At 41.8% G+C, this 21,905-nt stretch overlaps 1 protein-coding gene and 1 long non-coding RNA gene across 2 annotated transcripts; one reads left to right on the top strand and one right to left on the bottom strand.

Annotated features, from left to right (window-relative positions):
* Positions 1-909: 909 nt before the first annotated feature.
* HSPA14 (heat shock protein family A (Hsp70) member 14) lies at positions 910-9,706 on the bottom strand. Its single transcript, XM_015874037.1, has 14 exons — positions 9,573-9,706; positions 9,421-9,501; positions 9,271-9,353; positions 8,697-8,745; positions 8,179-8,272; positions 7,989-8,079; positions 7,208-7,312; positions 6,632-6,793; positions 6,065-6,220; positions 5,043-5,145; positions 3,979-4,194; positions 3,633-3,806; positions 2,931-3,001; positions 910-1,578 (listed from the first exon to the last, which is right to left on the bottom strand). The coding sequence occupies exons 1-14, from the start codon at positions 9,627-9,629 to the stop codon at positions 1,500-1,502; spliced, it is 1,521 nt and encodes a 506-aa protein (XP_015729523.1). The 5' UTR covers positions 9,630-9,706; the 3' UTR covers positions 910-1,499.
* A 479-nt stretch (positions 9,707-10,185) lies between these two features.
* LOC116652769 lies at positions 10,186-21,398 on the top strand. Its single transcript, XR_004305959.1, has 3 exons — positions 10,186-10,920; positions 16,731-16,811; positions 19,494-21,398. It is a non-coding gene; the product is annotated as an uncharacterized LOC116652769 (long non-coding RNA).
* The last annotated feature ends 507 nt before the right edge of the window (positions 21,399-21,905 follow it).

The following is a 21,905-nucleotide window of genomic DNA, read 5'->3' as shown; positions in this document are numbered from 1 at the left end:
GTGAGTCTGGTCTCTTTTCAGTATTGCGTGGGGATAGGACTAGGGGTAATGGGATGAAACTAAAGCATAGGAAGTTCCGCACGAATGTGCGGAAGAACTTCTTTACAGTGAGGGTGACGGAGCGCTGGAACAGGCTGCCCAGGGAGGTGGTGGAGTCTCCTTCTCTGGAGATATTCAAGACCCACCTGCACACCGACCTGTGTGACATGGTGTAGGGAGCCTGCTTTGGCAGGGGGGTTGGACTCGATGATCTCTAGAGATCCCTTCCAACCCCTACAATTCTGTGATACCTTCACGTTTTCAGATTGTTTTCTGGTTGTAAGCCAAACAACGAAAAACCCGTGCTGCCACTCTTTCTTTACAGCACTCCTTCAGCAGCAACACAGGGGCAGGGGGACAAAAGGCCTCCAGGAGAACACACTGCCCTGTTACAGTTCACAGTCACAGGGAACGATTTCAGACGCTTTAAACACATAAAAGCATTCCCTCATCACGACACGCTTCTCAGAAGAGCTGCTCGCAGCTCAAAGTAGCTTTAAACCCAATCCAAAACCCCATAACCTCCCCCAAGTTGTACCATTAGGCACAATATAAACCCTTAGGGGGTTACATATAAGGTTACATACATATACATACTTAGGGGGTACAATATAAGCCCTTAGGGAACATTGGGCTACGAGCCTGTGCTCATCAGCCTGGTAGAAAGAGAAGAAAGGTGCAACAGTACTGGGATAAGGACAGCGCTTCCCTGACAGAACCAGGCTTTGGGTTTTCCCAAGACTCCTTTTAAAAGGCAGTAACTATACTTGCCCATCCCACTTTCTTCTTATTATTCCTCTACTTGGAATTAAGAGTGTCAGTTGATATCCAAACATACAGCGATTTACAGATGAGAACAGTGCCACAGCATCAAAGATGACAGCATCTGTATAAAGTTTTTATTAATAAACACATAAATAAGCACATATAACCCTTACATGTATTCTTCCAGGTAGCACCACAAAACCATCTTACAGTAACACCAGAAAAAATCCTGCTCAAAGGGCCAGCCCAAATGGGCACAACCTCCACAGTTTCAGGCAACATCAAGCCCATGGCAAGTTTTCAGCACAATAACTTGAGTGGATTTCCACATATCTAGTCTCCTGCTGGTTCAGTGTTATGCTGGTTGGAACCACAGGTATACTCTCTGAAAACATACAGGATGTCTAAAAACATTATTGGACTACATAACACGCTCGTTGCTGAGCCACAGACCTGAGATATGCCCTCAAATTATTTTTAAAAGGGTGCTGATAATTCATTGCTGCTGCCTGCCATCTAGATAGACATTCCGCACCATGTTTTCCACTGCAAACAGATTTGGTGGCAAATTAACTGTTTACTTTTTATTACAGTTCTCCGTGATTCATTAGATGCATTTCAGTCATCATTTAAGGGGAGAAGCCAGCAAGGGACAAAAAAAATCAACTCAGGAAGGTGCTGCCTTTCAAATGAGATTATGATGCCACTTCAACAGTGATGATTTCACACTTTCCAGTATCTTGATCTGTGCAGGTAACATGCAAGGATCCATCCCTAGAAGAAAACATAGTATGTTAATGTCTGTTCCAGAGAAACAGAAGTCTTGTGCAAATGAAAGCAAACAAGATTAGCAGAGCATCCAGGGAAGAATGTGCTTATTTAAGCTTCATTTCAGTTTAAGTTTACTGCGTTGAAAATTTAGGTACGTACTTCTTGTTCTCCATTAAAGCTTTTAACTTCCCCAACTATAACATAATTGATTCAGGAACATAGCTTATATATTTGTATTGCTATTGTAACTAGCTTAGAAATACAATACATGGTAATATTCAAAATAGTCATACTAAGAAATGAGTGATGGAAATCAACAGAGAAGTGCACCTTCCTCAAAGCACAACGACTTCAAACAAGTCAAACTTCCTGAAAAAGAAGCTTATATCAAATCCTATTTCATTTAGGCAGAAAACAGTCACATGTATGATTTAGACAAACATGTTCTGGTGAACCTTCACTGGCATGTTCCTTTTTTGTACTTAAAATAATTTAAGGTCTTAATACTTGAACTTAGAATTGGAAAACTCTTGAAAATAATCTAAGTAATGCCTAGAATAATATTAATATTCCTTACAAGAAATGGAAAACTCTTAAAATAATTAGTATGTTTTTACCTAACAACTATATATATATATATATAGATCCTGAGGCATATCTCTTACCAGTGCAAACTTGTAACCACTGCAAGACTGAAGTATTTATGTCTATTAATACAGAATTAAATATGCTTGACAGTTAACATAAGAAAATGAAAGTATTTTGCACTCAATTAGCAAGCAGGGATTTAGTTTCTCAGCAATACTTAGAGAACTTATTATTTAGAAAAGCAGCACTGACTTCAATAGAACCCTCAGAAGACAAACGTGCTTTTATTACTTGGAATTCCACCTTTGGGTATCCTTATAAACTATTCTGACTATTCCACATCAGCCCAAGTACACAACTTTCTAAGACATCTGAAAGTGAAAACTCTTCAGTGTTAATCCCATACTCCCTCCCCTGTCATAAATGTAAGATCCTCTACAACAAACAAACAGGTAATTCTCTAAAAAGGACATCTATGAAGCCCAGTTTCCTGTGGGAAACTGGGTTTTCATGCTTAACATGCCTCTAAAAGGAGAGGACCACTGGACTTCTTCATAAATGCAGCACACATAGGAAGCCCTTCATGTATTTATTAGCAACTACTACAGACTGGTCTCACTTTTATTCCCAAGAGGGCACTGGGCAGAACTACCAGAACACCATCCAGAGGACAGCTGAGAACCTGACTGCTCTCAGTTATAGTTAATTCATTTGTTAGAAGCGTGATGAAACAAGTTAAATGGCAAAACAGTAAGTATTTTTTGTACCTTTTCATAGTGAGAACAGTCAGTATATCATGTAGGCCATCCTCCTTTTTGTCTAAATCCTGGAGCACAATCTAAAAGGAAAGAGATACCACGGTTTTTATTACGCTCTCTAAGATCTTGCACAGCAATCTAAAGGAAAAAACAACGCACGCAATGACTGAGGCATGCAATTTATTCTGTTTAACATGTACTAATATTCAACATTAAAGCACGTCCCATGGACTGCACACACCTGTAGTAAAAGCTTCTCTTTGAAAAAGGAATTGTTTCAGTGTTTTTATGTTTCAGAGCCTATCCAGCAAGATAGCTGGAGGACTTATAAAATTAAGAGCTGAGCATGCTCCTTTATCTAGGATTAACTCTATACTTACTGCACAATTCCTTACTCTATCCTCCAAGACCCTGTGGCAGGACCAGCCTCAGATCTCGATGCTGTATAAGTACACTGAAAGCTAAGATCGTTGGTGATTCAAGCAAGCTGTGTTCTCTCAAGTGTTCCAAGTGTTATCTTTTCATTTTTCCTGGTGCTAATATGATTAAATCTTCATTTGACCTGAACTGATATTTAATACCAACATCCTATCTAATTTAGGGAAGTCATAAAGTTATAGTAGAAGCATAGTTGCTTTTGGTTACCCCCTAAATCCACTTGATTTCCAAGTGGGATATACTACAAGGATACATGCACATGCATATACTCACTTGTGCAAATTTGTTTTCTTCGTTCATAGGACTTTTCCCTAAGGACTCATACAGTTCAAGGCATACAGAAGAAGCGTTTCCAGGAGCATGCAAGGTGTGCTGCCTTCGAGCTGGTAATGGTGTCCCTGATGGAAACAGCACTGTGAATTTGTCAGCCCCCGTCTCATCTACTCCCTTTAAAAAGAAAGGAGAAAAGTTCATGTCTTTCTAAGTATTTTAGTGAGCCAGAAGCTTACAGTGTTACGTGGTAATTTATTAAAACAATGTTGTTTTATTTAAACATCAGTGCACAAGTAGTACTACACAATCACTGCAGCAGTAACATCTCAAGTAATTTTACCCTTACCTTAAGAAGAATATCCTTAGCAGAACACTCAATAAACAAGGCTTCTTCATCTAGAGAAGGGTTTTCTTTCCCTAGTAGGATTCCTGCCTCTATTGCTGCACCAATGGGAATAACTTCGTCTGGAGGTATTGAGCTCAGTAGTTCCACACTGGGGAAAATGTCTTTGATCAGCTGCTGCAGTTTTGGGATTCGAGCAGATCCACCACACAAAACTACCTGGAAAATATGACAGTGTTTTCAAATCTCTTTTCAGAAAGGAATTAACAAACAACAACAACAACAAAAGACAGGCAACAGCCCCTGCAACAGAGAACTGTAAACTGTTCTGAGATCCTTTAGTAACCACAGATTGCCCTCATATTACAACTTCTTGTGCTGGTTGCTATTCCATCATGTACTTAGACAAATAAGTCACGTTTTGTCTTATTTATGCCTTCCAACCAGGCAACTGTAGGCAACACAGAAGTCTATCCCTGAGCCTTCTAACAGCCAAGGAAACATTGTTCTTCTGGCCCCTTCATGAACATCTTATGATTCAGCCTTTCTGCTGCATGAGTTCCAGTGTTTTGTTACTGTGAACTACAGAAATGGCCATCCAGATGCAGCAGTCAGAATGGGAAGGAAAAACCTCAACACTCATAGCTATGCTCCTGTTATTACACTCCAGTGTGGGACTGGCCTTTTGTGCTGCAAAAGCAAACTGCTACTAAACTTCTTCCACCGATTCCATGAGTAATGAGCACGGTGATATTCCCTACAGGTAGTTGCATGGCAGTTACAGTGAAGATACTGAAGACTTCTCAGATCTACTGAGAGTTACACTAACACACCTAACAGAGACAAATCTCCACCATTCACTCAGTATATGCATCAACAAAAAATGACTGACCGAATCTACCTTACGCTTCAGTTCAAGTACCCTTTTAAGACCTGGAATGGACACATTTTATGCAGTTTTAGCTCTGATGCAACAAACGCATCTAGAAATAGCTCAGAGTAAGGAAAACAGATCCCCTACTTTTTCTTGTGGCGCTATAAGGAATAACACAGACAACTATTATTACCTTATTGATATCTTCAGCTGTAAATCCAACTTGCCCCAGGAGCTTTTTAATCGCTTCTACACACTTAGTAAAAAGTGAAGAACAGATCAGTTCAAACCTGGCCCTAAAAAGAAAAAAACACAATAAAAAACACTTAATATCATTCATTAGCAACAAACACCTACAACAGATCAATCATTCTTAGAATATAATTTACTTCTCTAGCTTTACCTCATTTTATGCCATTTGTAAGTAGTCAAGATCTTATTTCCCAGTTATTAATCTTATTACTTTTGTTATGATCCCTCCACAAAAACATAGTAAAGCAAATTCTGTGACACGAGCATCGTTATCCCCATTGAGGCAAACATGCTGTACAGCAGTTTCTCATGCTTAAAGACACTGTGCCTGACTTTGCTACATCTAACTGCTGCTATAATGCACGTACAGCTTGGAATAAAAAGAAAACTGAAGCCCAATTTCACTTTGCTAAAGCTGCTGGTGATTGGAAGAATGATAAAAAAAGTTCCTGAATATTTCACTAAAAGATCATTTCCAAGAAAGAAAGTACTTAAAGCAGGACACTGTTGTATAAACATTTCTCACTCCAACATCAAGATACCCACAGCTTCTATCATACAGGGGTTCATTTAACTAAGAGTCCCTATAAGAAAAAAAACCAAAAACACAGCAACAAAAAGAAGGGAGAAAATAGGAAAAATATCTTGAGTAACTGAGTATCTATTTGCTTTTCATCAGGGACCAGGCTCCAAAAATGGGATCTCCACGTACCCTTTCAGTGTATTTTTTTATCCATTACAGAAACAGTTCTAACCTTACTGCTCAGCTACTACAGATCATGACATGACTAAATCAATATGAAAAACAGCTCAAAAGATAAAAACACTACAAACTCACTTTCTGTCTTATTTTTGTTTTCCAAAGGTAGCATTGCCAAATCCCAAAGTTTATTAACATTCTAAATACAGAAGAACTTACAGCACACTTCTACATAACAGTAGAAACTTCAAGGTTTGATTTACCTGGATACGTTACAATCAAAATCCAACCCGTCATAAAGTGAATCCACAAAACAGTTTGCACTTCCCAACGTTGATAATGAGTGCTTTGCAACATCAGCACTGTTCATTAACTTCATCATAGCCCTGGGATTTCCTCTGATGTCGTGCTTACAAGACCTATATTAAAAAATAAGTCTGTTTTGGAAGGCAAGCATTTGAATAGCAGCATTAACTTGCTGAAAAGAGATTATTCAGAGTTGTTAACATTTGTCTGTAGATATTTTAGCGTTACCTACAATGACTGTACTGAAAGCTCACAGAATATGAGAGCATCTACTTCATTTCTAACTAAAGAACACTGGGGGAGGCACTCCTCTTAACTTGGACATTCATGTTAAAGTACAAAGCTTTAAGTCTCTGAACTGTTTCTCAGCACCAACAGCCTCCAAAAGCAGACTGTTCCTTTATTAACTTTGAGTAAAATGACTCAGTCTGCTACAACTGACAAATTAATGTGAGTTCTTTTAAAAACAAGCATCAGATAATGAAGTTCCTGTCTTGACAACATACTCGGCATTCAAAACCTACCTCTGGAATTCAGATGCCAAGTGTTGCGCTAAAGCTTCTGTGAAGCACACTCCGCCAATGCCATCATCTGTGTCTGTAGCAAGCACACGATATATTCCGCTGTTTACCTCTATAACTGTGATAGAAAGCGACGTTCCACCAAGTTTATAAACCAACACATTGCTGCCATGGTAAAGAACATAGAAAGTGGAATTAATAAGCCATCTAAAATTATGCTTACTTTGGCAAACTTTCTAAACTCACCACTACCATGTAAATAATACAGGTATTAATCAGTTCTGCCAGGAAAATCTGATTTCAGCTGTTTGTATTTACCTTCCCTGTAACTATTCACTACTTAACCACATTTCGTAAAGAACGACTTACTCTGTTCCATACAGCAAGTGTCAGCAGTGTTACCCCTACAACACAACTGAGCATTGCGTTTAAGGCTATGGGTCCCATACATAAACAGTAAAAAGCCAAATACCAATAGGGAAAGAAAGCCATCTGTTTTCACTGATGGCAGTCGTGGCTATTTTGAAAACCTTGTGAATTATCTGAATACTTCTTAAGTTTAAGAAGTAAAATATTTACCTTTTCCCAGTGGGTGAATCTTGGCCAATTCCATAAGCCAGGAGAGCTGCAGAGGGTTCGTGAATTAATCTCATAACATTAAAACCAGCAGCTGCAGCTGCTTCCCTGTGATAACACATAACAGCATTTACCTTAGCCATTTCACTGTAGTTATGCACACTATTAAGACTTCATCAGAACTAGATATGCAACCAATCCAGCACTTGGTTATATTTGTTGGCATTAACAAAGTGATATGACCGAAAGCACAGAATCACAGAATGACCCGGGTTGGAAGGGACCTCAAGGATCATGTAGTTCCAACCCTCCTGCCTGGCAGGGCCACCAAACATACACCTTTACTAGATCAGGTTGCCCAGGGCCCCGTCCAACCTGGTCTTGAACACCTCCAAGGAGGTGGTTCAAAGCATCAATTAACAAAGTGAAAGATGTTCAGCTGCAGTTTCTTTCTTCAGTTAACTGCATCTGCTGCATCATTTATATCAAGGACAACACTGATCTATCAGAAGAGCTAGCATATTAAATGATGTCCTATTTCTCTTGATATGAAAACTCCCATTCAGTTTAATTGACTGAGAATTTCATTTCACAACAGTAAATCCCATGTAAAGTTACTAGTCAGGATTTGATCTCCTATCTTCACATTTGCCCCTGTTTCAAATAGGAACCAAATGTCTCGACTGACAGCTGTGAGCTGAAGCCCAGCAGAACTTCCATTGCTGATCTACCACAGGGTCTGCTTTAGGCACGTCAAATAACAGAGAAATCTTAATCCTCTTACCCAAGGGCATTTTTCTGATTCTCTCCAAAATCAAATGGTACAGTGATAACAACGTCATTTACATCTGAACCCAATGCAGATTGAGCAGTTTCTGTTTATAAACATATGCAGAACATGTTGATTAAAAGCAAAACACCAACATATCATATCTTAAAACTACAAAAACATCTTTAAAACATTTATTATATACCTTTCATTTTACTGAAAATGAGCTTTGCCACATCTTCGGGGCTAATAAGTTTATTATCTATTTCATATTGAAGTTTTCCATTCTTCTCAACTACCTGTAAAGAAAGACAACACACGTTCGTTAGATGCAAACTTTGGTTATTACTGAAACTATCGTTCAATTTACTTTCTATTTTAAGTAGCTAAAGAATAAAAAAGGAGGAGCCCGTATTACCACTTTGGTTATTTATTACTGAAACTATTGTTCAGTTTAATTTCTGTTCTAATTTGCTAAAGAATAAAGAAGGAAGAGCCTGTATCATTCAACAGCCAGAACAGCAACATTCACAGTGCTGTAAAACCTCCTTTGCCTATCAAAGTGTTTTCTACACTACAACAAACCACTCGCCTGCTTCTACTCAGTCAAAATAAACCAGTTCATATATGAGAGCTGATCAGTACAGCACACAAACAATGCAGAGAACAGCACTGTAAACTGAAGCAAGTTATCCCAAGAACAAGAAACTACATCATACTCACGGAACATTTGCTTTCTTTAATGTATTTCTCTGCTTGGGGGTCTCCAGAACTGTCAAGACAAACAGAGAACACCACAATAAGCTGTAGTTGTGCATGTCAGCCACGCTAAGACATCTCCAGAGAGGAAAGCCGTACTTACATGCACACAGAATGACCCGGGTTGGAAGAGACCTCAAGCATCATGTAGTTCCAACCCCCCTGCCTGGCAGGGCCACCAAACATACGCCTTTACTAGATCAGGTTGCCCAGGGCCCCGTCCAACCTGGTCTTGAACACCTCCAAGGACGGGGCATCCACAACCTCCCTGGGCAGCCTGTTCCAGGGCCCAACCACTCTCCTAGTGAAGAACTTCCCCCTAACATCCAACCTAAATCTTCCCTCTTTTAACTTAAAACCATTTCCCCGTGTCCTGCTATTGTCAGCCCTTTCCAAGAGTTTACTCCCCTCCTGGGAGTAAGTTCCCTTCAGGTATTGAAAGGCTGCAATGAGGTCACCCCGCAACCTTCCCTTCTCCAGGCTGAACAAACCCAACTCCCTCATCCCGTCCAACACCCGCAGCCCCAGTCCCTCTTACCTCCTCCCCAGTATCTGCTTGACTTTCACCACCGTGTTGCCAACGCTCCTTATCCTGCTCTGCTTCGCAGCCAAACCCACAACCTGCACAAAACACGGACAGATAAGCAATAAATCCCCAATCAAAACCCGCCCCGACCCACCAACTCACCTCCTCGTTCTCTGTGAAAGCCACAACGGCAGGAGTCACTCTATCTCCGGCGTCGTTAGCGACCACATCAGCACGGCCGTCCTGTAGAGAGAAGCATTCCCGTGAGCCGCCCTATAGCGCAGCCCCACATCACCAGCCCCGCGGCCCTTCACCTTGTACACAGCAGCACACGCGCAGGTGGCGCCCAAGTGGACACCGATGGCCGCCATTAACAGCTCCCGCTCCACGCGCGCCCGCCACCCCACAATACCCCGCGCAACCAATCCCCTTCTCCTTCTCTTCCCGACATTCGGAAGCGACCAATAGGAAAAAATGGTGAGCGTGACGTCATCGAGCACGGCAACGCGGCAGATTTTGCGTGAGGTGCGGGACGTTGGGCGGGAACTGGTTGTGAGGTAGAGGTGTAGGGGGAGTTAAATTAACAGCGAGTTATAACTAAAAGAGAGGTTATAACGAAAAAAGAGGTTGAAACGGAGATAGACGAATGAAGTGCTTCATGCATATGCTAAGGAGGTTTTATGGCTGTGCTTACAGTTAATGAAGCATATGCAAGCAGTGTAAATATTAGTTTAGCCTAGTCTCATCGTTAACATTGGTCATGCTGAAGGGCTGGTTCTGTGCAGTCTAACCAGGCCAACATACATCGTTTCCCTTAGATAATAGAAAACTGAAGTGTATATTTGGTGGCCCTGCTAAGCAGGGAGGTTGGAACTACATGATCCTTGAGGTCCCTTCCAACCCAGGTCATTCTGTGATTCTGTGTGAAGTTGCACTGGGCTGGATTTAGCTTAGAAATAGGGTGAGCAACCCACTTGTAAAGAAAAGGTTGCCCTACTTGTTACGGCAGTTCTGTGAGTAAGTGAAAGCCTTGATACACTTAATGTAGGAAGAAAGAGGGGAACGCTGGTGCCAGCAGCATCAGGGTGCAACTAGAAGATGTTTTTTCACACCCCTGGGCAATGCTTTCCCTCTGGTCAGGAACAGGAGAAAGACCCATCCTAAGTCTGCTTAATGTCCCACACATTCCCAGGTACATCCACAAACCAGGCCTGCCACTGTGTGATGTGAACTTGCTCTAAATAATCTCTGTGTTCTCAGGCAGCCTGCAAGGCTTGAATGCAGAAACACTGTCCATAGCAGGAAAATCATGCAGTAACATCTGTTAAGTATTTAGAATACAAGCAAGTCTGAACAACAGACTGTTTTGTGGCTGGTTAATAGCGTATATACTCTAAAATGTCCCTTGGGATGAGAAAGGAAGGATGAGAGAACTCCTTTTAATTTTCAAATGTGTTTTCTGACTTCATTATCAGGAGATTAAGCTCCAAGGAGGATCTGGAAGCTGGAAGACTGCGATCTCCAGCCTGGGATCAATGGAGCTCCTAAGGAAAGCTCTGGGGAGGGCTTGGCTGTGAGGAGAGCTGGACAGAGATCCACTAGATGGCACTTCCCTCTTGGTTTTCAAAAAGAGCCTTCCCCAGACAACACGAAACTATACAGGTAGATGCCAACATCCTACTGCTGGAACCTGTCTGCTCCTGTCACTTGTTTTCATAAAAGCATCCATCTTATATATGTGTATAAATATGTATGAGATAAGCTCCTCAAACAGCGTGCTTAAATCCTCATTAAGTAATGCAGTTATACCATCGTTATTCCTTGCACTGCTTGTATTAGGTTCCTGGATACTTGTGCATCTCCCCTGAAGCTGTTGGCTTTCGGTGGAGGATGCAAATGAGTTCTGGGTTTGCTTTAATACTTTCCATTCATTGCAAAAGTTACATTATAAAGTTGATTTCAGTGCCTTCATTGCTTCATGATCACAGTAGCTTGGTGACAGGGAAAAGGCAAGTTCATACAGTGGGTCAATAATTAAATATTGTGATTAATCAGTGAATTAAATACCTGCTTTAATATTTAATAAGCTGGACAGAGTCTTTGTATGGATTGAGATTCTGACTGCAGAATCAGAATTGGCAGGAAAAGTACAGAGAAAGCTTGGCAGGCAAATCTATTGAGAGGCTGCCATTAATACCTGCAGGTGGCATCAATGCAGCACGGAATTGCAGTGTTATAAATCATCTACAACGCTGAGCTAGTTTGGCTCAGTAGCTTTGCAGTAAAGTTGAAGCCAGTTTGTTTGTTTTTAACTTACACTAGAGTGCTTATTAGAAAATATCCCAAGAAGATAAATTCTTTTCTTCAGATGACGTGAAGCATATTAAATATCAATTTGCTTTTGTTTGGAAGTCACAGAATCACAGTCATAAAGGCTGGAAGGGACCTTTGGAGATATATAATCTAACAAGCCTGCTAAAGCAGGTTCCCTACAGTAGGTTATAGAGGAAAATGTCCAGGCAGGTTTTGAATATCTCCAAAGAAGGAGACTGCACAGCCCCTCTGGGCAGCTTGTTCCAATGTTCTGTTACCCTCAAAGTAATTTTTTCCTTGTGTACATATAGAATTTACTATGTTCCTGTTTCCATTGCCCCCTGTTCTGTTGCTAGGCACCACTGAGAAGATCCTGGCTCCATCTTCTTGCCCATGAGATGTTTATAAGCACTGATAAGATCCCTGACTTCTCCAAACTGAAGGTCTCTCAGCCTTTCCTCATTATGGAAATGCTCCAGGCCCCTCATCATCTTTGTGGCACTATGATGGACACTGTCCAGCACACAGAATCACACAGAATCACAGAATGACTCAGATTGGAAGGGACCTCAAGGATCATGTAGTTCCAACCCCCCTGCCTAGCAGGGCCACCAAACATACACCTTTACTAGATCAGGTTGCCCAGGACCCCATCCAACCTGGTCTTGAACACCTCCATGGACAGGGCATCCACAACCTCCCTGGGCAGCCTGTTCCAGGGCCTAACCACTCTCCTAGTGAAGAACTTCCCCCTAACATCCAACCTAAATCTTCCCTCCTTCAACTTGGATCCATTTCCCCTAATACCAACGACTCAGTTTGAAAGCAACATTGTCCTGAAGATACAAACCTCTTCCATGTTGCTCTGCCACTGTTCTGCTCTGCCACTATTCATACAAATGCAGGTTATTCAATACACGAGGAAGGCACCAATGACAAATTAAACACAGGGAATATATTTCATTGCTAGAACCGAGAACTCACACAAGTCACATTTGAGAAAGCTTTGTTTGCAATTATGAAAATCAAATATGTATGATTTTCTTTAGTGTAATAATAAGCCTGTGCTACAGGTAATTGCATGCACAATCTATGTTAATAAAGCAAGAAATATACATCCTCTTTGCTGCTTCGAAAATTGCTGTAGTCTCATCAGGTGCTGCTGTCGTCTCTAGGCACGTCTGTGACGGTCATGGTTGGTTAAACAATGTTATTACTTTTATTACTTAGGTAAAATTTGTGAATGTTTAAATATATGTTCTTTCTTTTTCTTTTTTTCCCCATGAAAAATAATAGAAAAACCTTCAGATGACACCATTTTAGCATTTTGGCCTTTTTGCTCTCCATGTCCCAGTTTTTCCATCTCCTAAATGGTGCCAAAATCACTTTACAGGAACATTGGAAGGCTTTAATAATAGGCAGGAAGTGTGCTGAGGTCTTTGTTGGAGAGTGCTGTGTAAATATAAAATGTTATGGTTAATAATACAGGCCTGGATGACAAAGGGAATTAGAGAAGGTGTCACGGTGCAATCCTGCAATCCCACAGCTTTCCAAGCTGATTTCAAAGTAACATATGAATGAGATTTGCTTTTGTGCTCTGTATGGAGAACATTCATTGAGCACTGGGTGAATTTCGTACACTGTAGTATCACTTCCTTACAAAACAGGATGGTGCCTAATCTAGCAGTGTAGGAAGAACCGACTGACAAAGTAAGGCACACTCAGCTGCAAGTCACTGACAGATACCTTAATTTTTGGTGTAAAAACTGGTTTAGGGATGGGGGTACAAGCTTGAAACAAGAAAGTGACTATGTGTGCTCTAAGTGATGTGCAGTGTGACCTGGAGGAAGTTATTTAAATTTACTGTTTCTTGAGTTCTTCATCTGAAGAACTCCCTTCCTCCCAGGGGTGATATGAGGAGAACTACATTAATTAGTTGCCTGCTTAGAGATGGGTTTAATAGGCTGGGGTAGCTAGAACATCACTCTTCCTTATGTCTACTGACCAGTCCTGGTCAGTATCTTGTCACCTAAATTGATTTTTGCAGAAGGTGATTAAACACAATTAAATGCCCGTATTAAAGCTGACTCTCGGATTAGCTTTATTGAACCCAGATGAAAGTGTTGATAGATTCTGAGCTCCTTTTATTAGGAAAAAAAAAGTGTGAATGGGATCCGTACGGAGTCGGCAGAACAAATTCCTTTCCCCCAAGCCCACCATTATCTAGGAGATGAAATTAGAGTTCTATTTCTAAACTACAGTGCAACCATCTCCCTCATCTTAATTAAATAAATAAAGTGTTAATGAACCCTGTCTTTAGCTAACTTGCTACCTTTCCTTTGGCAGCTTTACCAGTTTCTGCTGTTCAACTTCAGGCTTTTATTTTCTTGTTGCAATCTGTAAAGGCTTTTATTTTTTGGGGACAGATTTTACATTTTACTTGAAAGAAGTCCAAATTTTGCTGTGGACGCCATAACTGGTCAGCAGCTGTGAGGATGGAAAGGGAACAGATCAGCATCTGGAACCGTTCTCTTTTTGCTTTAAGTTTTGTGAAAGTCCTCCTTAAATGGCAGAATTTGTGTTAGATCAAAATCACTGTCCATCTGCTCTCATGGGCTTTATTTCAAATCCCATAATGACGATAATAACGATAATTGCTAGTAACAGAGGACGGTCCTGTGGCCTGTGTGAAATGAGTCTGGAGGAGCAGTGCTTAATTTTCAGTACGTGTGGCTCCGTGTTGTTGGACGGTCATTGAAATCAGTGGGACACTTTCCAGCAGCTTCCCTCATCATTAGCTGGGACGCTTTACACCACATTACAGCAGGAGAAAATTAGCATAGCTGTTGGCAATTCAGCAGCTGATGACTAAATAGATAGACTGAAACCCTTTTCACCTTTCCAGACTGAAACTGGGAGAGGCAAGTGGTGCAGAGGTGGGACACTGCACTGCTTATCAGCTGACACCTGTCCTGTGAGAACTTTAGGCCTGATGTAGTTCAGGCACCTGTTATTTTTCACTAGTATTACCCACCCGGGTCCAGGTAGTTGCACATAAGGAGAATTGCTCTCATAATTGTGGAAAGCTGTGCATACTTATGAGGGCTGAAAGCCTCAATTTCAAGGCAGATGCATGGACCGCACCATTGGGACTCATTACATTGGCAGGTCCTTCTGCAGCAGCTTTGTGTAATCATACAGTTTACAATGTAAAATCTCTCCATGCTCTGATCTTCATCAGTGATGCTGCAGGGACTCCTCACTTCTTTGGAAGTGTGGGGCAACCCTTGAGGTTTTTTGCTGCTTTTTGTTTGGCCTGTCCCCTCCACACATTAGACACTATAAGTAGCACCAATCTCTCACATGGAACCACCTTTTGAGGAAATGCATGAAAATGGATTTTCAAGTCTGTATTTTCCCAGGTTACCATTTGGTGATTTTCCAGAGCTGCTCTCGTGTCCAGGTATTATTCCTCTGAGTTCTGTTCTACAACAGAGAAAGAAACACAAGACCTTGAAGAACTTATAGCCCTTAGAATAAAAAAGAAAAGCAAAGATGTGAGCCAAGCCAACAGGAATTCCCACTCTTGTGCTGAAGAGAACTTCACCACAGGTCCCAGTGGGGCACATCAAACAGGTAGAGGCAGTAGGCTCTCATCCTTGATTTAAAACCACAGGCAGTCTGTTTGCCTTCCATACATAGTAAAAGTTAGCAGGAATCCCCCACTGTTATCTGTGTGATGCACTCCAGCGTGAGAGAGGAGTATTTCACTGGGGCATTGCCTTATGCATTCATTCATTTAATTGCACATTCATTATGTTTATTCATGTGACAAGCTGGCACAATCCGAGGGTTACCTACAGGATTTATTATGGATGCAAATTTAAACAAAATGATAATAACATCATTCAATAGCACCTAGAAATAGAGAAGCCATTATTTGTGTGTTATGGGTGTTTTTTATGAGCAGGACTCTGTTGTGCTCTCTGCTTTGCCTGGAGAGATTCTACCCCCACAGAAGAGGGATTCCCATCCCTTGTGGCAGGTGACTTCTGACCAAGTAGCCCCTGATTTTTGGGTGCATCTTCTGAGCCTGTGGGCTCTCAAAAGTGCTAAAAATTTTCCCTTCTTTGCCTGCAAAAATCATTGCTGAAGTCAGTTGTTGACCATGTACCTCTGCTAAAGATGTGTGAAAAGTTGAACAAGGCAGATGTTCATCAGGTATTGTGGGTAGGCTGAGGGTTTTAAAGCAAATTTCTGGGATTTGGGGGTTTTTCTGGTCACATTTGTTTGTCCTTCTTGGGACCCTGTCCACAGACTCCTTCCGTTCTTTTGACTTTCTAAACCTAAGAAGAAAGGGGAATAATCTGTTTGTGTCTACTTACAGATCAGGCCAGGAAAAAAAGAGAGTCTGGGGCTTGTATTCTCATCCCAGACAGAGCAGTCTGGATGACTCACACACGTGGATGGGCACTTTCCCAGCTCTTCAATGAAGCTGGAGCGGTGTTGAATCCTTGAGAGTGAGGTTGCTCGTTCAAGTTGAGCAGCTGTTAACAAAGACTGCAGAGTTTTAAATAACCTGAATAAATGGAATCTCTTCTTCCCCTTCAGTTAATTAGGCTTCGCTTTCTTTGTACAAAACTCACTTGGTCTCCTCTTACTTGGACAGTGTGTGGTGGCAGATAAAACCTGAATGTCATATATAAGCAGCCAGTGCAGGGCGTGAATGGAGCCCCATTTCCCATGGCTTCCTGTCCTGTGGTCTTGCTGCTTTTGTCCTCGCAATGAACAAGGGTTGGCACGTCTCACAGCTGGGCACGTCTTGTGATTCTGTTAAGAAATTGCTCATAGTGGCTATAGAGAATCGTAGCTATGGGGAAAAGAAATGTGACAGAGGAGCTGCTGCCACCAACTCTAGGAGTGTCACGGACCACCAAAGCACTGGTCCTGAGCTTTAAACACTTTAAGCACATGGGGCTGGAGGGCAGAAGACTGCAAGCGCAGGTTGTTAGGGGTGCAGTAGCTGCTCTCCCTGCCGGCTTTTCAGCAGTTTTCAGCAGCTATGTATTTTTTTCCTCTCTGGCAGAACAGTGGAGTTAAGGGCAATGTGAAGCCTTACGTGCTCTCTAAAGCATCTTTTGCATTCTTTCCTCTTGCAGAAAGGAAACTGGACTTAAAATCCATGGAGCTTTCCAGGATGAGCAAGGCTGGACCTGAGGTTTCTGACAGGCTGATGAGAAGTGAGTAGAATTAGTGTGGGGAAAGCAGAACTTGGGAGCCTGAGTATGGAGCTGGACGTTCAGCATCCATGCAGAAACCCCAGAGCAGGCACTGCTACCAAGGGCATATTGTTCGCAGGTACTGTCTAAAGGTACCGTTGCAGAGTTTATTAGGAATTGCCTTTGTAGTAACCTTGCAATGCAAGACATTTTTTTTCAAACACCTTCAGAAAAGGTTACTAACAGACATGCAATCATGAATTATTTACCTTGCAGTAGGTAAGCCATGGTCCCTGTCAGCCATGACCCGTGCATACACTTGCACAGGCACGTGTACACACACACTGTTTTCCTATGTTATTCTCTAATAAAGCCACAGAAGAATTCCATAAATAAATAAAACTCGAGGGCTCTGCCCTATTACTGGTGAAGTCAAGGGTCTCTACTTGCTGATTGTAAAAGCAGATTTTACCATGGGGTATTCTAGTGCTGTGGGATTATGCTAGGGAAGGAGGGGAGTGCCAGAGCAGAGCTGAGGTGAAAGCTGTGTGTCCTGCAATACAAAGTCAAGCTCTGAACTCGTCACATGTGGCACAAATGGACATTTGAGGCTGCTTTCAGTCCATCAGAATTAGGAGCCCACACAAGCAGGAATCTCACTTTCAGAAATGAGCTTTAGCACAGATGGATCCTATCCTACATTCTCTGTTGTTTCTTCTCTCTTTCAGCACGGGTGGGCAAGTGAGCAGCAGATGAAAATTGCAGCTGTTAGCCAGAGAATGCTAACCAAAACTAACCACCTAAAGCCTGTGTTGCTAGGAAACACTCTGCTTTTTACTATGCATCACCACTATTTGTATGCATCTGCTCTTCTGATTTTCTTATTATTATTCTTTGCCTTGGATCCAGTAAGAAATTCTTGCTAGGAGCTGGCGCAGAATGTGTTCCTCTCCAGGTCTGCCAGGCTGATCTAAACCCACCCCCATGAGGGGTGGACTCAGCTTTTAACATCAAACCTTTGTTATAAGCTGGTTCAGTTATTTCATTTTATTTCATTTTACTCTGGCAGAAAACTGTCAGAATTCACACACGCTGTTAGACACAAGCACCCAGCAAACAGGGACAGTCAAGCTTTGGAGGACTGTGCAGGGTGTCCTGCCTTCTGCTTTTCCAGTCTTTTGTGGAGGTTTCTTCATAGAATCATACAATTCTTCCTTGCAGTGATGCTATTTCCTCTTAAATGCCTTCAGGAACTAACTTTCCTGCTTGTAGTTGTGCACCCATATCCATAGGGAAACTCAGGCAAAAGAAATTAATTCTGCTAAAATGATTTTTCCTTGGATAAGCTGCACTGATAGAAGTACCTCTAACCTGAGATTTTTGTGTCAGTTCTAGGGAGCTCTATTGATTTAACAGATTTGAATTTAAGTCAATGGAGTTCAATCAATACTCAACTGGAGCAGAGATTAGGTTCTCCATTGATTTTGAGTGCAGCCGACACCAGTAGAGTTTGTAATTTACAAGCACGAGTTAGGCGACGTGAGGCAGGTTTAAATCACTCCATGTTGCTTGAGCTGCCTCTGAGCTCCGCTAAGATTTAGAATGGGAATTGAAGGAGGATTCCAGTGACACATTCACAACTTGCTGATGGCTGTGGCTACGTGAGTTCTGACAAAACATGGCATGTGACTGCATCTTCATGCAGCTCTATGAGAAGTTGAGGTTAAGCAAAAATCAGCTTGTAATCTCATACAGAGTTATTTGCCTGCACCTTCTGTAGCCAAACAAACAAACAAAAAAAGCAGCATCCTGGCTTTCTTGAAGGCTTCTTTCCATTCATTGTAGTGGGAAAAGAAAGAGGCAGGGACCCTGCAGATAACCTTTTTCTACTACTGAATAAAGCCAAACCCTGGAAAAACACTGTAAGTCTGTGTTTTTAAAGCCAGACTGTAGTGCACAAAGGACAGAATAATGAGTTTCACTTGTAGTCTTTTTCATGAATGGGAAGATTAGTAGGGCATAAATTCATGCTATGCTCTAATTAAAACAAAACTTTCCAAGGCCAGAGCGATAATGTGATAGATTCTGCAGCTATACAGCATAAGCACAGACTGGGTTGAGGAAGGCAAGGACCTGTTTGATTTAGTGAATTTTTCCTGCTAGTTCAGGAAGGTCAGATTGTTCCCTGCAGTTCTTGAATGCCTCATCCGATCCATATCTGTGATTTACCATGGGGTTTATTCCATACACCACAGGTCTTTGTTTGGGAATAATTATTGAACAATCCCGCATTTTCTTTTGTTTGCTGTCTTTGTAGCACCTTGCCACATACACCCAGTCTAAAGCGGTTTAGAAGCTATCATAAATTAAAACATAAAAGATTCAATCTCTTTTGATAGATCACTAAACTCTTGTGATACATCTCTATCTACCTGTATTATATTCTGCCAAAACCCACAGGTAGCCAGGGATTTCGCCGTCTCTGCTAAGCTGAAGTTTTCAGAGGATTTCAATACAATTTGAGCTCTCATCTCTCATATTTAAGATCAAGGAATAATTTTGGTGTGATGCATTTTATTTTGTTTGGCATTCTTCAAATCCCTTGCTATTCAGTGTTTATACAATGGATGGTCACAAAGCCAGAAAATCCCACTAGTCCAGAATGGTTTGCTTGTTCAAATGAATTATTTGCCTTCCATACAGGTAAATCTTGCACAGCTTAATTTTAAGTTGAGAAATAGATAACAGGAAGATCAGTACAACTCATGGAAGGACAGCAGAGTTCGTTCTGCCTTAGAAAGCTCCTGTCCCCCTGCTCTGGAGTCAGCAGAATCCCCTGTGCCCCCACCAGAGGGGAGTGTGCCATCTTCAGCCTGCACTGCTGTGCCCAGGAAAGCTGAGAAAATCAGCAGGACAGACTCACAACTGAGACAGGAGTGAGCAGCTTCAGCCTTGGTGGGCAAGGTATGAGCTGGTCCCAAAGCCTGAGGTTGGCAGCAGATCCCTCAGTGGCAGGACAAAACCTTCACCTGGTTGAACCACTCTGGAGAAGTGAGATCTGCTTATTGCAAACTGGAGGAGAAAAATAAAACACGATCCAGAACTTAGAAAAAAAGCTTTTTTGTGTGTTGGAAGCCCTTGAAATGGGCTGTTATTTCCATAGTTCTGTGCCACATCACAAGCCAATAGGAAAAGGATTCAGATTGCATTTTCTTCACTTTCAGTGGTTACTTGTAGGCATGTTTTCTGTTTTGGTATACCAGGGTTAATGAACTCATGATGCTGTAATTTTCATAGGCACTGATGCAGTCCCTGAGCAACCCAGTGAGCAGGAACAGTGCCTGTGTTTTCCTAGGAGGATGGGCCAAGGATCCTTCTTTTTCTTAGGTGTAACTAACTCAAAGCTAAGTTACTGAGATTTGGCAAAGACAAGGGAAAGAATAAGAGAATCAGAGTGCATGTATGTAGCATAAGCAGGAGGGAAGACCTCTGACCCTTGTCAGTCTTGCAACGTCTGGTAAACCTAGATTTGAATCAGTAGTCTGAGCATCTCTAGTTCCATTTAGGATGCCCTAAGGGACCCTGTGGAACTTCCAGCTGGCCTGGAAGGATGTGCATCTGCTGGAGGTTCCGTGTCATGTCAGCCTGCACTGGATGAGATATATATGTTGAAGTCACTGAATTAAGCCTGTCTTATCTGTTTTCTCAGCATATTTTTAGTATTTCTTGTCACCAATATTATAGATGGATGGATAGGAAAAAAGATGCATTTGTAACATATTTGGGTACATCTGCTCTAAACAAGGAGGTGCAGAACTGCATGGAAATTAATGTGTCAGATGTGGCTGGAGTTGCTCCATTGAACAGATGAAGACTCTCAATAGATTTTACTCTAATGCTGAGCTGCATTTCCTATCCAAAGTTACCGTATCATTTTGCAGTGATGTAGAACTATGTACAAAAAAACCCCACAAAAACGTGTTTCATTGCAAAAAAAAAGGTCAGTAAATGAATGAAACTCATTGCCTGCAGTTTTTAAAGTACCAGTTTCCCTTGTGGGCACGAACATGTATTTATTTTCAGTTCCATGTTGTCTTGTGTGCTCAGCCATGACTTCATTTGCCTGCAGTGTGACCATGGAGCCATGTCACATGAAGACAGACTCACTGTTGCCATGAGTCAAATGAGCTCAGCAGACCCCCAACATTTCCATTGTACAACAGCTTGGTAGGGTTTCCTATGCAAAATTATTTAGTGGCAAAGGAGCTCACATCTTTTATGTGTTTAAGGAACAGTTTTAAAAATAGGGGGAAGGAAAATGTTTACTCTGGAAATGTGTTGTGTACCAGGTGGGACTCCCATACCCAATTAACTGATGCAGAAAATAGCTGCCATCAGCCTGCAGCGTTCTGGAGAAGTCTCATTCTGTAAGTGAACATTTGCTGATGCCAGCAAACTGAGCAGCCTGAAAAGCTATTTTCTCCTTACTGCTGAGACCACCATTTTGTAGGCTCTAGCAAAAGAGAGGCCTTCTGTCTCCCAGCATCACATGATGAGAGGAAGAATTTTTGTCTACCTGCTGCAGAGCATAGAAGGAAGTTGTGAAGCAATGGGGGGGGGGGGGGGGGGACACAGCCGAGTTTGACATCTGTTTATTTGCTAGAATCCACCTTCTTAATACCCCCAGACTGTGCCTGCCCTCTCTGTCTGCATAAGAACAGCTCCCATCAGCAGCAGTTTTAAGGGTGTTTGGGTGTAGGAGACATGATGCATTGGTCCCCCCTGCAGCACAGCAGCCTCAGCTGCTCCTCTGCCACCCGCACACCCACACTTGATGCAGACAGACCCAGTTGCAATGAGATTTTCACAGTTGCTGTTGAGATTTAGCTGTTATTTTCATATTGGAGGTATGTAAATAAAGGGCCATATTTTCCAAGCCTGAAGTGCCTTGAGTACGCCAGCGACTTCTGTTCTTGCCAAATATTCCTTTTTGAAGGTAGAGCAAAACACACCCACACTGTGGTTTGTCATGACCTGATCATATCACAGTGAAGTTGAAAGTGAGGGCAGAACAGCTATTTTAAAACTATTTTTAGAGAAATTGGAGCAATCTGT

Source organism: Coturnix japonica, chromosome 1, assembly GCF_001577835.2.
Source record: "Coturnix japonica isolate 7356 chromosome 1, Coturnix japonica 2.1, whole genome shotgun sequence".
NCBI lineage: Eukaryota > Metazoa > Chordata > Aves > Galliformes > Phasianidae > Coturnix > Coturnix japonica.
Note: the sequence above shows the minus strand (reverse complement) of the source record. Positions and strands in the feature narration are given on the sequence as shown.

What these genes read in the sequence shown, in the direction of transcription:
- HSPA14 (XM_015874037.1), bottom strand. Translation starts at nt 9,629, where the DNA reads ATGGCGGCCATCGGTGTCCACTTGGGCGCCACCTGCGCGTGTGCTGCT. An exon ending in AAGCAGATACTGGGGAGGAG is followed by an intron (nt 8,746 to 9,270) that starts GTAAGAGGGACT and finishes TTGTCTTGACAG; the next exon opens with TTCTGGAGACCCCCAAGCAG. An exon ending in CAGCTGAAGATATCAATAAG is followed by an intron (nt 4,195 to 5,042) that starts GTAATAATAGTT and finishes CATATTTTCCAG; the next exon opens with GTAGTTTTGTGTGGTGGATC.